General features: G+C 58.0%; 1 protein-coding gene across 1 annotated transcript; it reads left to right on the forward strand.

Moving 5' to 3' along the window:
• The first annotated feature begins 2,255 nt into the window (after positions 1-2,255).
• On the forward strand, positions 2,256-4,238 carry DIO3 (iodothyronine deiodinase 3). Its single transcript, XM_010999425.3, has one exon. It carries the CDS (start codon positions 2,309-2,311, stop codon positions 3,221-3,223), a length of 915 nt encoding a protein of 304 aa, XP_010997727.2. The 5' UTR covers positions 2,256-2,308; the 3' UTR covers positions 3,224-4,238.
• The last annotated feature ends 9,458 nt before the right edge of the window (positions 4,239-13,696 follow it).

Consider the following 13,696-nt stretch of genomic DNA (forward strand, 5'->3'; position numbering starts at 1 on the left):
TCCTCACTCACCCTCCTCCGACAAAAGAGAGAGAGAGAGTGAGAGAGAGAGAGAGAGAGAAGGCACAGAAATGGTTTGCTAACTCAGAGGTAACCTGGGGAGGTGGGGAGCAGGCAAGGGACACCCCCCCCCAAGACAGGTTCATCTCAGGGAGAATTCTCTACCCCTGCCCAAGACCCCTACCCATCAGCGGCAAGGAGCAGTGTGGGGCCGCTGAGAAGAGTGGGAACGAGGCGGCCTTTCCTCTGGGTTGCAATTTCCTGGGCTGTGCAGCCCCCAACACCACTGCTCCAGGCAGCAGAGCAATCGCCTGGCTGGGAGAAAGAGCAAAGGGCCTGCCTTCACGCCCCTGGCCTTCCACTGGGGGTCTCGAACTGCTGGAGCCGCGGTCCCAAAGTGGGAGCTCGCGGAGCAGACGGTCCCGCCAGAGCCGCGAAAACAAGAGAGGACCTCTGCCCAAGGCGGGCATCTTCCCCCCGCGTCCGCTGGGGCCCGCTGGGTCCTGAGTGGGGGCTCCCTGCCCTGCGGTTGAGTTCTCTGTACCAGTTCCCTCGCTGCCACTGCCGCGCTGAGAGCGGCGCCCTCGCCGAATCTGGCCCAGTGAGCTCCCACCTTCTCCCGGGACGCGAGCGCTGTCTCTGTCCCGGGAAGAAGTTAGGCGGCTGGTACCCCGGGCGGGTGGCGCTCGGGACGCAGGCGGCGGTGGCGCCGGACCCGGACTCAGCCACTGCCGCTCCAGACAAGTCCCTGAGACCGCGAGGGCGACCCGGGCGGCTTGACTCCCCAGGGGTACAAATCGCTGCGACCGGGTCCAGGCCTTGCCCGGGGGGGGGGGGGGGCAAGGCAGGCCCAGACTAGGCGGGACTGGCTCCCGGCTTCGGGGACCCCAGGTCAAGGTACTCCCCGCCCCGCCGCCCCAAGTCGCCTGCCCCGCGCAGCGCGCAACGAGTGATCCGAAGATCTCGGACGCGGGAGCAGGGCCGACCAGGGCCCCACGGAGTTGGGGAGTTGCCCCGCACCCCTAACAGCCTCCGCACACATTCCCCGTAAAGAGTACGCACTTCACGCGTCCTGGTGCCTCCGCGGTGAGTCGAGCCGCAGCGCCCCGGGTCGGCGAAGGTGGCTCGGCTCGGTCGCTCCAGTCTCGACGTTCCCGGGGCAGAGAGCAACGTCCGGGGACGCACGGGACGGGTGCGCCCGGCAGCCGGGGCTGCGCCGGGCGCGGCGAGCGGCGGGAGGGGAGCGCTCCGGCGTTCAGGCAACAGCTACCCCTAGTGGGAGAGCCGCCCGGGGCCGCCGCCGCCCCGCGCCCCGCGCCCGCGGCGCCCCGCGCCCGAAGCGCTCCCGGGTCGGCTGGGGCGCAGGGACGGCGCTGCTTTCCCCGGCCCTCCCCGGCCCCGGCGCTGAGCGCTCACCGGCCCGCGGGCCCTGCCCCCCGCGCCTCCCCGCTGCGCCCCGGAGGCCGCTGACCTGAGAACTGCGGCGCCGAGCCGGGACGAGATGGGACGGGGCGGGCGCGGCGGGCGCGGCCGGAGCGGCGCGCGGCGGCCTCGGGCAGCGGCGGGGGGCGCGGAGCGCGGTGTGCGTGGCGGGGCGGTGCGGGGGGCGGCCGTGTGCGAGGCGCGAGTGTGAGCGCGCGCGGGAGGCAAGCGAGCGGGCGAGCGGGCGGGCTCCGGGAGGCGAGCAGCGCCCGCGGGCGAACGCGGAAGGCGGTGGGGGCCCAAAGTTGCCTCCTCACCGGCCCGCGTCCTCGGCGGGGCGGGAGCCGGGGCTGGCGAAGCGGCGGCCGCGGACACGGGCTCCGGCGGCACCTGGGCAGCGGCCCCGCACGAGCAGCAGCGGCGGGGGCGGCGTTGGCGGCGGCGCGCGGGAAGCGAACCGGAGCTCCGGCGCGGCGCGGCGGCCGCCGGGGAGCTCCGCTCAGGTGCGCGGCAAAAGGGGCGCGGGCCGGGGCCAGGCCGCTGGGATGGGGGCGGCGCGGCGCTCGCGCTAGCTGGAGGACCTCCACCGCAGACGCCTGGGTCCCTGCTCCCGCGGCCTGTCCGGGGCGACCGCTGAGGTCCGGGTCTCCCGCCCCGGGGAGCGTGCTTCTGGGCCCGGCCCCGCCCCCGCCGGCCCCCGGCCCGGCCGCTCCGCCCTCCGGCCGCCGGCGCACGCCCTCGACCCACGATTTCTAAAGCATTGGCCGCGCCCCGGGGTGATTCCTCCGGGCTCAAGTTGCAAGGGGGCGGGCCCGGGCCGGAGGTGGAGTCTCCCGCCAATTGAAGCCTCGGCTATAAATTGAGCTCCCCGCGCAGCCGAAACCCAGATGCCTCGCCAGGCCGCCCCGCCGTCGGTGGCGGGAGAAGGTAGAGGGTCCCAGGGGGCTTTGGGGGGCGCTGCCACCATGCTCCGCTCCCTGCTGCTTCACTCTCTGAGGCTCTGCGCCCAGACCGCCTCGTGCCTCGTGCTCTTCCCGCGCTTCCTAGGCACGGCCTTCATGCTCTGGCTCCTCGACTTCCTGTGCATCCGCAAGCATTTGCTGGGCCGCCGACGTCGGGGTCAGCCCGAAACTGAAGTGGAGCTCAACAGTGATGGCGAGGAGATGCCCCCCGACGACCCGCCCATCTGCGTGTCCGACGACAACCGCCTGTGCACCCTGGCGTCGCTGAGGGCGGTGTGGCACGGCCAGAAGTTGGATTTCTTCAAGCAGGCACACGAGGGAGGTCCGGCGCCCAACTCCGAGGTAGTCTTGCCCGACGGCTTCCAAAACCAGCACATCCTCGATTACGCACGAGGGAACCGCCCGCTGGTGCTCAATTTCGGCAGCTGCACCTGACCACCGTTCATGGCGCGCATGAGCGCCTTCCAGCGCTTGGTCACCAAGTACCAGCGCGACGTCGACTTCCTCATCATCTACATTGAGGAAGCACACCCCTCCGACGGCTGGGTCACCACAGACTCCCCCTACAGCATCCCGCAGCACCGAAGCCTGGAGGACAGGGTCAGCGCAGCTCGGGTACTGCAGCAAGGTGCGCCCGAGTGCTCTCTCGTCCTTGACACCATGGCCAACTCCAGCAGCTCAGCCTATGGTGCCTACTTCGAGCGCCTCTATGTCATCCAGAGTGGCACCATTATGTATCAGGGTGGCCGTGGCCCTGATGGCTACCAGGTCTCCGAGCTGCGCACCTGGCTGGAGCGCTATGATGAGCAATTGCACGGGGCTCAGACCCGTCGAGTGTAAACAGCCAATGGACAACTGACTGAACTTGGCAGGCCATGCCTTCGAGCCTTCGAAGTCCACGTGCAAACGCCCCAAAGGAAGTCAGGATTGGCTATGCTGAGCCATGGATCGCAGGCTGTGTCTGTCCCCTCAGCCAAGCCACCTGAAGACTCTCCCCTGCCTCCCTGGACTCTGCTTCTGTGACTGTCTCTTGCCTGTACTTGCCTGGCTCACTCTAAATCCCCTTCTGAGTGTGAAGGCAGTGCCACCTCTTCCTGTGTGCCCTTGGACTTGTCCTCACAGAGACCCCTGCCACGCGCTCTCATATGCCCTCCCCAGAATACAAGAGCCAGCGTGTCTTTAGCCAGGCGCGTTGGCCCAGCGCAAAGAGACTTTGGTCGCGCCTGTGCGCCCTGAGCGCAGCTGGGTTCCAGTGGCGCGTGCGCTCGCCCCAGTTGCCTGGCACCCAAGCTTGCCGCGCGACGGGAGGGGATGCCCTGCTGCTTTTGTATCTACTTCTTGTCTCTGTGTTGGGGGAAGAGACTTGGGGTGGGAAAGGGTGGGCAGGGTTATTTTCCCCCTCATTTGGGGTGCTCACGGGCCCCACTGCTGATGACGAGCTGTCTCTAACTGGTCTTGACCACGAGCTGGTTCTGAATTGCAGGAAGCTCGAAGCAGCGCCTAAAACGAGAGGGGAAAGTGCTCTGGGTTTCCCTGAGGAAACCATGTCAGCGGAGTGGGAGAGGGAGGCTGGGGGACTGCTTCTGGACAGAGGAAGACGCTTTGGGAGACACTGGCGAGGTTCTCAGCTCCCCAGGGAGAAGGAAGGGGCTGGGGCTCCTGAGACACGGGGTTTGGGTGGTGGAGCCCGGGGAAGAGAGACGGGGAGAGCCTGAGAACCCCGAGTGAGGGGTCTCCTAGGCAGAGCTGCCAACTGCAGATCAGGAAGGTGGGGGGCCCCTGATTCGAAGGCCATTTAGTGAGTGTTTTGCTGGAAATATGCCCTGTATATAAACTTCTTTCACACTACAATAATAAAGGCTTGAAGTAAATTGCTTTCGGGTTGCCTTTGGTCCCTTTATTTTTTCTTCTCTCTGAATAGCGGCAGGAATTAAACACAATTCTCTCCCTCGCGTCCCCATAGTGACCCTGGGGGGAAGGGTGGAGAGAAGGAACCTACGTTAGCTGCGGCGCGGGAGGGGAAGGAGGGGGGAAAGGGCTCTGTGGCGGTGCCCGGGATGCACACAGGCGCGCACACACCCGGGGTGGGGAACGTGGGGTCGCGAGAAAAGCGAAGAAGTCGAGCGGGAGAGGCAACCGGGCCCGCACTTGGCGCGGCGCGCGCGCACACGCACGCACGCACCCAGTTACAGCTGCCCCTGCAGCCACCCATCTAACTTCTCCCAGAGACTCTCGGTGTGGGGGAGGGGGCGGCCTGAGGGAGGGCCGGGGGGCTTTGGACCAGGTAGGCTGGGCTCCCGCCCATCGCGGGCGTCTCTGCACACCGTGCTTCTCCCTAACCCACTTTCAGCTCCTTGCTCCTCCCTCGCCCCCTCCCTGAACCTGCGAAAACGTCTCCCCCGCCCCAATCCCCGCCTGGCTAGTGGGGTCCCTGGGAGGCGCTACTAGAAAAGCGCAAGGTGGCAGAAGGAGGGGGGGGGGGGAGTCGGCCTGCAGCGCCAACACCCCAGCGGCAGCTCCCACTGCCGGGCGGGGGTGGCGCGGAGTGCGCCCCCCGCCCAGGACACCCCCTTCCTCTTGCCCTTCCTCCGCTTCCCCCAAGTTCGAGCCAAACCCCATCACCACCCCCCAACACACTCGGGGCTGGGAAGCAGAGAAGGAGAGCGAGGTGGCTGAGCGGAGAGACTAGAGAGTGATGGCGGTTGCCTGCACCGGGGCTGGGAGAGGAGAGGGTCGTGGCGTTTGGCACACATCCCCGCCGGCAGTCAAGGCCAGGCGCTCCCTCGCAACGCCCACTCTCGCTCTCTCATCCTTCTGCTGCCTAGGTGAAGACATCGCTGAGAGCAAGAGATTAGCGCGGCCCCCACCTCCCTCTGCTAATGATATCTTGAGCATAAAGGTGTGGAGGGCAGAGGCGAGGGAGACGGAGGAAGGAGCGCTGAGGCGGGAGTCCGTGCATCAGGAGTCAGGAGGGCAGGGCAGCCTAACTTCCCCGGCCCGGAAACCCAGGACCGTCCGGGTCCCGGGATGGGGCGGGGGGCGGGGGCAGTGTCGATGAGCGCCTGGGTGTGAGCGCGCGTGCACTTGAGAGGGGGTCTGCAGGGGGGGTGAGGGCGCAACAGGCTGGGTGGAGGAGAGAGGCCCCTGCTCCACCAACGCCTCCTCCGATCCCGCGCCCAGCCCCCACGCCGCTCCTCCGTGAAACTTTTTGGAACTGACACCCTGATCTGGGGATTCTTTTTTTTTTTTTTTGGTTTGCTTTGCTTTGCTTTAAAAGTATTTAAATTGAAAAAAAAACTTTTAAGAAAAAATTGGCACAGATGGTATTTCTGCATCTCCTCCCATCCCCCTCCTCCCGCGCGCTGCTGCTGCTCACCCCGAAACCCCTAAGAAGAACACGGAGCAAACAGCGGGACGCGGCCGGGCGCCGGCAGCACCCGCGCTGAGCTCCGGCGGCGGCGGCGAGGTAGCGGAGGGAGGCCCGGGACAGCGGGGCGCCGCCGCGGGGGGCCCCACTGCGTGCTCCGACCGCTCCCGGTGCTGCCCCGCCGCTTGGGGCGCCTGCCCTCCCCTCGGAGCCTGCGCCCCCGGGTCTCCTCCGGCTTCCCGGACCGCAACTCTGAGCGCTCGGCGCTGGGACCCGCGGCTCCCGCCGCAGCACAGGCCGCCCTGCGCGCTGGCGGCCCCAGGAGAGCTCTGGCATCCGCCACCTCCCCCGACTCTCTTCCTTCTCTTCCCTGGCCTCCCAATCTCCCTTGCTCCCCTTCGTCTTTCCATCTCCTTCCCTCGCTTCCTTTTCTCCCCTTTTCTTCTTCCTTTCTTACCTTTCTTTTCTCCCTTTTCCTTTAAAATCTCCCCTTCTTATAAAAAGAATGCAGGCTCGTTTCCAAAAACACAAAAGTCCCAAGGAGAAAACAGAATCAACTCAAGGTGCCCTCCTGGTGTGTGCACTTTCTAACTTGCTCTTCCATTCACCCACACTTGTGAAACGAGGGCCGAGAGCCAGACTATTCTGTTATAGACTGACATTAACTTGACTCCCTGGCACCCCTCTTTCTGCGCACCCCTCCTTCCATGTCAATAAATAAGTATTGAATGACACCAGGCCACATCTTGGAACAGAGGACCCGGGTGGCTCCGTGGGCGCCCCAGGTGCAGGGATGCCTCATTTGTGTAAACCCTATTTTTTCTGTGCGGTGAGCAGCCTGTATCTAGGTTCTGTATCCCTTTACCCCCCTAGCATCTTAAAGTGAAATTGCTCGGTCAGGACACGTCCCTGTCTATCAGATGCCTATTTTGCCACATTTTGCTGAACTGCCTTCCAGAAAATTCATTTGATTTTATTGTTTTGTATTTTCCCAGTGCTCTTTCTCTCTCTTCCATATTTTTAACTGAAAAATATGAAAATAATACGTAAATGCATTTTCAATATTAAATGTTAAATACAAAAGAATGGAGAGCAGAAAGCACGAGGCTCTCTGAGAGCAGTTTTCAAACTGCACGTCGGATCCCAGGAGTGGGTCATGAAATCAACTTATCAGATCAAGTCAAGCATTTTGAAGAATGGAAATGGAAAAAATACAAAAAAAAAACCAACATACATTTCAGCGAGGGTGACTATAGTTCCTGAAACCTTTGTTTTAATTGTGCGTGTGTGTGTGTGTGTGCATGCACATGCACACGCCAAGTGGTGGATGTGAAATGAATCTCTCCTGAGGGATCAAAAAGGTTTGGAAATGTTTGAAAGCCACCACTGAGTGTCCCCAGACAGCCCCTGTGAACTGTTCCATGTGTTTCCTTCCACACTCTCCTCTGCCCATTGACAACCCAATCTGGGCACATTCCCAGATCTGGTTTCTGTCATTCCATCATCAGCATCAATCACCCTGCAGAGTGTTTGGTGATTGATCTCCCCACCCACCCCTACGTGCTTTTCATGCCATTTCCTTTCCCAGCACCCTCTACCCATCCACACATCTAGTCTGAGCAGGTCCGCACCTGCAGGATAACTTGTTGCAGGCATCACCGTCCGGATGTCTGACCACCCCCGCCCCCAGTGGGAACTCATCTCTGCCTTCAAGGAGCTCTCAGAGCATGGGGAGGAGGGGATGAGACAGACATTCTTCTTATCACCTTCATCCATCATCTTAGTATCTTGAAGGTTCAGGTCCTCTTAGCACAGGGGTTAGCCTTAATCAGAGACAGGCACTGCAAGGGTTCACAGAGAAGGTCATATCTACCTCTTGAAGGCACAAGTGCCTCCTCCAGGAAGACAGGGAAGGAAGGGCATCCTTGGCCGAGGGTACTGCCTGTGCAAAGCCGGAGAGCCCCGAGCATGCAAGTTGTGTTCAGAAAACAAGAAGCCTCTGGTATGGCTACAGAGCAGGAGGGTGACAAGGTGGAGGAGGAGGAGAGGCAGAGAGCACTGGGCCAGCTTGGGAGCCTTGGGTACCAGCCTGGGGTCTCCACCGAGCCTCAGGGATAGGAGACTCAGACAGGAAAGTGGGCACCTCGGAGGGAGAGGGGAAGGAGCGTCAGATGCCTGGGGATGGGGATGGGTGGACACATGCATCCACCCATCACTGACAGGAGAACAGGCGCAGGTTTGGGAGGTAGACTGGCGTCTTCACCTCCGACCCAGCAACGGTCCTCTAGGAATTTACCTGAAGGAAATAAGCAAACTATTGGGCAAAAGGCCAGGCAGGTATCAAGAGGCTGGTGGCTTCATATTTACATTATCCAGACACCCATCTGCAGACAAGTAACCTTCCCAACAGCGGGTGGGATTGCTCGCATGTGGAGTAGTAGGGAATCTGAGTGTTTGCCCTAGTGGACTGGCACTGGGCAAAGTGCTTTGTCAGAATGATTTGATTTGGTCATCATAACATCTCTCTTAGATGAGTACGAGCATTGGCCCCACTTCATTGATGAAGAAACTGAGACTTGGTGTGGTTGAGGAAGCTGGGCAAGGTGTTCCGGGCTCCGAAATTCATATGCTGACATCCTAACCCCTAGTCCCTCAGAATGTGGCCTTATTTGGAGACCGGGTCTTTAAAGAGGAGATCAGTCAGTCTGAGGTCATTGGGATGGGCTCTCATCCGATGTGACTGGTGCCCTTGAAGGAAGAGATGAGGGCACAGACGCAGAGGGAAAGCATGTGAGGACACAGGGTGGAGACAGCCATCGGGAAGTCTGGGGAGAGGCCTCAGGGAAACCAGCTGTGCCAATACCTCGACCGAGTCTTCGCCTCCAGAACCATGAGAATAAATCCCGTTGCTGAAGCTGCCTGGCTGGGCTGCTTTGTGACAACAGCCCTACAGACGGATGTACAAGGTCATGAGCAGAAAGCAGCCTTGACCACAGGCCTCACTGCCCCGAGGACCTGGGGTTTAACATCCAGCTACACAGCGTCCCTCCCACGGCAGCTAAAGGGATCAGGGACCCGGAGTCTCCCTGACACAGGTCCCCCTCCTCTGGAGTTACACGACCATGAGCTGGTAGGACGCTGTGTCTGAGCCGGGCGCTGGGTGCATCTGCTCTTTTTTAATATTTGCTGAGAAACACACACATGCAGCTCTGGAAAAATCTCCCCGAGGAATTCACAGTAGCTGTCTCTGTGTGGGCGGGACTCTGAGTGTTTTCTTACTTTCTTCTTGTTGCTTGTCTGTAGCCTGTGATTTTTCTGTAGTGAACGTGTATTGCTCTTATGACAGAAAAATAAAATGAAAAACAGAAAAAAAAAAAAAAAGCAGTGGTAGTGGCAAGTGGAAAGCTAGAGGCAGGGAGGTCAGAGCAGAGGGAGGTTCTGGCTGGAGAGTGGGAGCTCTGGACAGGAACCGGGGGTGGGAGGTGGGGGCGTTGGGGGAGTGGGGGTGGTGCCAAGAGACGAGACATTTGAAAGGCAGAAAGGGGATAGGGTTACTGAATAAAATACACAAGCCAGCTCGGTGTGAATTTCAGGTAAACCACAAATCGTTTCTCAGTATAAGTATGTCCCAAATATGGCCTGGATATACTTCAACTTAAAAAAACGTATTCATTGTTCATCCAAAATTCAAATTTAACTGGACATCCTGGGTTGCTTGTTTCTCAAAGTCTGACAATCCTCAGGGAGTGGGAGGAGGGGTGACAATCATGCAGTCTCTCAGGTCCAGGGAGGGGCAGCCTCAGAGCTCAAAGGACCAGAGGTGGGAAGGATGAAGCCATAGTCTCTGAGGTCTTGAGTTCCATCTTCCAGGAGCTGCTGGGCCTCTGTTGTTGGACAGAGGTCCAAACTCTCTGGAGACTGCACCTGGCAACCCAGAGCCAACAAAGACAGGAACAGCAGCTTGACCACCTGCACAATTTGCAGGCCCAGGGCAAAATGACAGTGCAGAGTCCCTTGTTCAAAAAGCAGGGGACAAAGTGCCAGGAATTGTACCAAACAGAACACTTTTTCCTTTCTTCCCTGGTACCTCAACTTGTAGTGTTTACTTGTCATTTAATGTCATTATAAGGAAAGAAAAATTAACATTTTGAATTCTGTGTTAGTCTGGGTTCTCCAGAGACACACAACCAAAGGGATAGAGAGACACTGACTATCAGGAATTGGCTCATGTGATTTATGGAGCCTAAGAAATCCAAGACTTGCAGTGGGCAAGCCAGAGACCCAGGTGCCATTGACGTAAGTTTAAGTCCAAGCCTGAAGGCCTGAGACCAAGGAGACCTGACAGTGTAGGTCCCAGTCCAAATATCTGAATCTGAAGGCAGGAGAAGACTGATGTCCCAACTCCAAGACAGTCAGGTAGAGAGAGCGAATTCCGTTCATGCCCTCTACTGATTACGCGAGGCCCACCCACACCTGGCAGGGCCATCTGCTTTATTTAGTCTACTGATTCCCATGTTAACCTCACCCAGAAACCCCACCCCCAACAGGCTCACCCAGAACCCTGTTTGACCAAAAGCCTGGGCACCCCACAACCCAGTCAAATTGATTCATAATGTCAACCATCTCAAATTATTGGCGTGAATTTTACCGTTCATCTTTCCAGTTTTAAGTGCAAATGTAAATGCATTTCAGCCATATGTGGAAGCACTGAAATGACACTGTATGTCATGGCTCGTGCCTGTACCTGTATTCCGTTCTTACCAGCACAGAGGAAATGCCGCGCAAAACTGGCTCGACCATTCCCCTCTCATTGTGCGGTGCACACAGGTTTTAGCCACACTCTGGATGGACAGGAAAGGAGCTGCTGGGGGGGGTGCCATTGTTTCCAGAGCAAGTGGTCGACAGCTTCCAAGCACACTTACTCACTCTGAGTTCTGTTCACCTCCCACGTGTTGTAGGGCCACTGACACCCTCTGCTCGCAGCAGCGGGGAACAGGGCCACGCATATTACCCCATCTCCTCTGCTCCCCACGTGCTCCTGGGTCCCATCCAACTTCACTTACAAAATGCAATGCAAAGACAAAAATTATCAAGGATTTCACGACAGTGCCCACAGAGCATTGAACCTAGCATGGGGCCCTTCAAGCACAGGATGCACACCCAGGAAGTGGACCCTGACAGTCAAGCCCAAGGGCCCTGAGACTCTCCAGGGCTGGTGCCCACATCACACCCCAGTGCAGGCCTGCAGGCCCCCCTCTCACTCACATACTCAGACACACACACCACATGCACACACTCGGGCACACAAGGTGTGGGTCCCAGGAGTGGGGCTGGCTCCTGCAGGCCGCACAGGGGGCCGAGTTAGAGTGGCTCCCATTTATCCAGGGAGGAGAGTGGAGCTCGGCAATGCTGGTTTGCATGCCCTGACACACGCTTTGGGCCTTCAGAGCCGTGCCCCGGCTCTTCCTGCTGCACTTGGCCGCATTTCAGAGGCAACCCTTCCTGGCTATTTGCTTGCCCCGGGCCGGGCATGGTGAAGATGGCAGAGGGGCACTCACCATCTCAGTGTACAGGACCCTGCTGGCTCAGGGAGGCTGCAGCCAGAGGCAGAGCCAGGCATGGTAGGGGATGGCGCCAAGCAGGGACAGGTATTCTTGCAAAGGCCTGGAAATGGCACAGCCTGTCATTCAGCCAGAGATGCAGCGCAGGTGTGTGTGAGCACGTGCCACTACCCTCACTCTCCAAAGCCTCCTGGGCCCCCGTACCCACCAGGCTTGTACAAGGCACCAGGGAGGCCTGGTTCCCCCCTCACAGAGAGATCAGGCTACTTGGAGAAACAGAAACCAACAACACAGAAAGCCGGGGAGTTGGGAAGCCTAAGGTGGGAGGTGAGGGAGGGCTGCCTGGAGGAGGTGTGCCATGAAGGAACACGAACTCAGGTGGGAACTTGGGGCCTCGGGGATGGAAAAAATGACGTGTGTGGAGCCTTGGCAACGAGAACACTCTGGCAGGTTTGGGCAATAGCAGTCAAGTTCATGAGGCCAGGAAGGGGCAGGCAGGGATGCGAGTGAGGCTGGAAGGCCCTTTGTCGCACAGATCCCTTACCTTGAAGGCCCTGGGGGGAGGCAGGAAAGTGCCACGCGGTGAGTGGAAGCGGGAAGGCACCAGCCTCGGGGCAGGTCCAGGGAATCTATCCCTAGTGGCTACTACCTTTGAAAAGCATCCTGGCTCAGCCAGGGTACAGGAATAGGCCAGCTTACAAAGTGACAGTAAAAAAAAGTAAGACAATAGCCCAGGACAGACAAACAGACCACAGAGCAGAAAGAAATCCCAGAGAGAGGCTGGTACCACGTGGGAACACTCACTGTACAGGATGCAGGGCTGTCTGCAGTCAGTGAACACAGGACAGACCAGGAGGAAATTACATTGTATCCCTGTCCCACACCTTCACAAGAAAGTGTTACCAGTGGGATAAAGGTCTGGAAAACTGGAAAGCCAACTGTTACAACTTTTAGAAGGTGTCTCTGCTGCAACAAGAGGCCACCTCACACCCATTAGCATGGCTATTTTTTTTAAAGAAAAAGAAAGTAACAAGTGTTGGTGAGGATGTGGGGAAGCTGGAATCCTCGTGTTCTGCTGGCGGGAATGCATAATGGTGCAGCCACTGTGGGCAGCAGCATGCGGGCTTCCTCAAAAAATTAAATGGGAAATTACCATTTGATCCAGCAATCCCACTTTGGGTATACACTCAAAAGAATTGAAAGCAGGACCTTAAAGAGATATTTGTCCACTTATGTGCACAACAGCCTTATTTATAAGGCTGGCCAAAGAGAAGCCGCCCAAGTGTCCACGGGTGGAGGAATGGATAAGCAAAATGTGATGTATACTATCATGGACTATAAATCAGCCCTAAGAAGGAAGGAAATTCTGCCACAGGCCACCGCATGGATAAACTTTGAGGACATCACGCTGAGTGAAATAAGCTGGTTGCAAAAGGACAAATGTATGATTCCACTTGTATGAGGTCCCTAGAGGAGTCAAATTCATAGAGACAGAAAGTGAAATGGTGTGTGCCAGGGGCTGGGGGGGGGGAGTGGCAGGTGCACTTTAACAGGTATAGAGTTTTAGTTGTGCAAGATGAAAGGAATTCTGGGGCTGGATGGTGGCGATGGCTGCCCATCGATGAAATTGCACTTAATGCCTCTGAATTATACTCCTGAAAATGGTTAAAATGGTAAATTTTATATTATGTGTATTTTGCCACAATTTATATGTGTGTGTGTGTGTGTGTGTGTGTGTGTATAATACACACACATGAGTTTGGTTTTTTTTTTTAAGAATATCCTTATGTTCTAAGGATGGGGGAAATTTTCCTATTTAAAAAAGATAAAGCAGAATCTCACATCTCACCAGGGAGAACCTCAGAAACACGATGTGGGCAGAATATATGTATGCAAATGGATGACTGAAGCATTATGCTGTACGAAAGAAAGAAGAAGAGAGAGAGAGGGAGGGAGGAAGGAAGGAAGGGAGGGAGGAGGAAAGGAGGAAAGAAGGAATCTCACGCAGAGTCTTCGGAAGGAGCACGGCTCTGCCAGCACCTCGATTTCAGCCCAGTGAGACCCATCTCAGACTCTGACCTCCAGCACTGTTAGAGAACAAATTTCTATAGTTTTAAGCCACTAAATTGTGGTACTTTCTCACAGCAGCAATGGGAAACTATTATACCTTTCCTAGGGATCAGGAAAATGCAAACCAAAACAGGGAAGCCAGCCTCTTCCCCACTAGGCTGGCAGCATGGAAGGGTGCCCGTACAGAGAACCCGGGATCGACCCTCTGCCCTGCTGGGAGAGGCCAGCGGAAGACAAGTTCTGGAGATCTTGCCAGCATCCCAGGGACTGGACACACTCACACCCGTGACTCAGGGAAGCCACCTGGAGCCCCGC

Source organism: Camelus dromedarius, chromosome 5, assembly GCF_036321535.1.
Source record: "Camelus dromedarius isolate mCamDro1 chromosome 5, mCamDro1.pat, whole genome shotgun sequence".
NCBI classification, from domain to species: Eukaryota; Metazoa; Chordata; class Mammalia; order Artiodactyla; family Camelidae; genus Camelus; species Camelus dromedarius.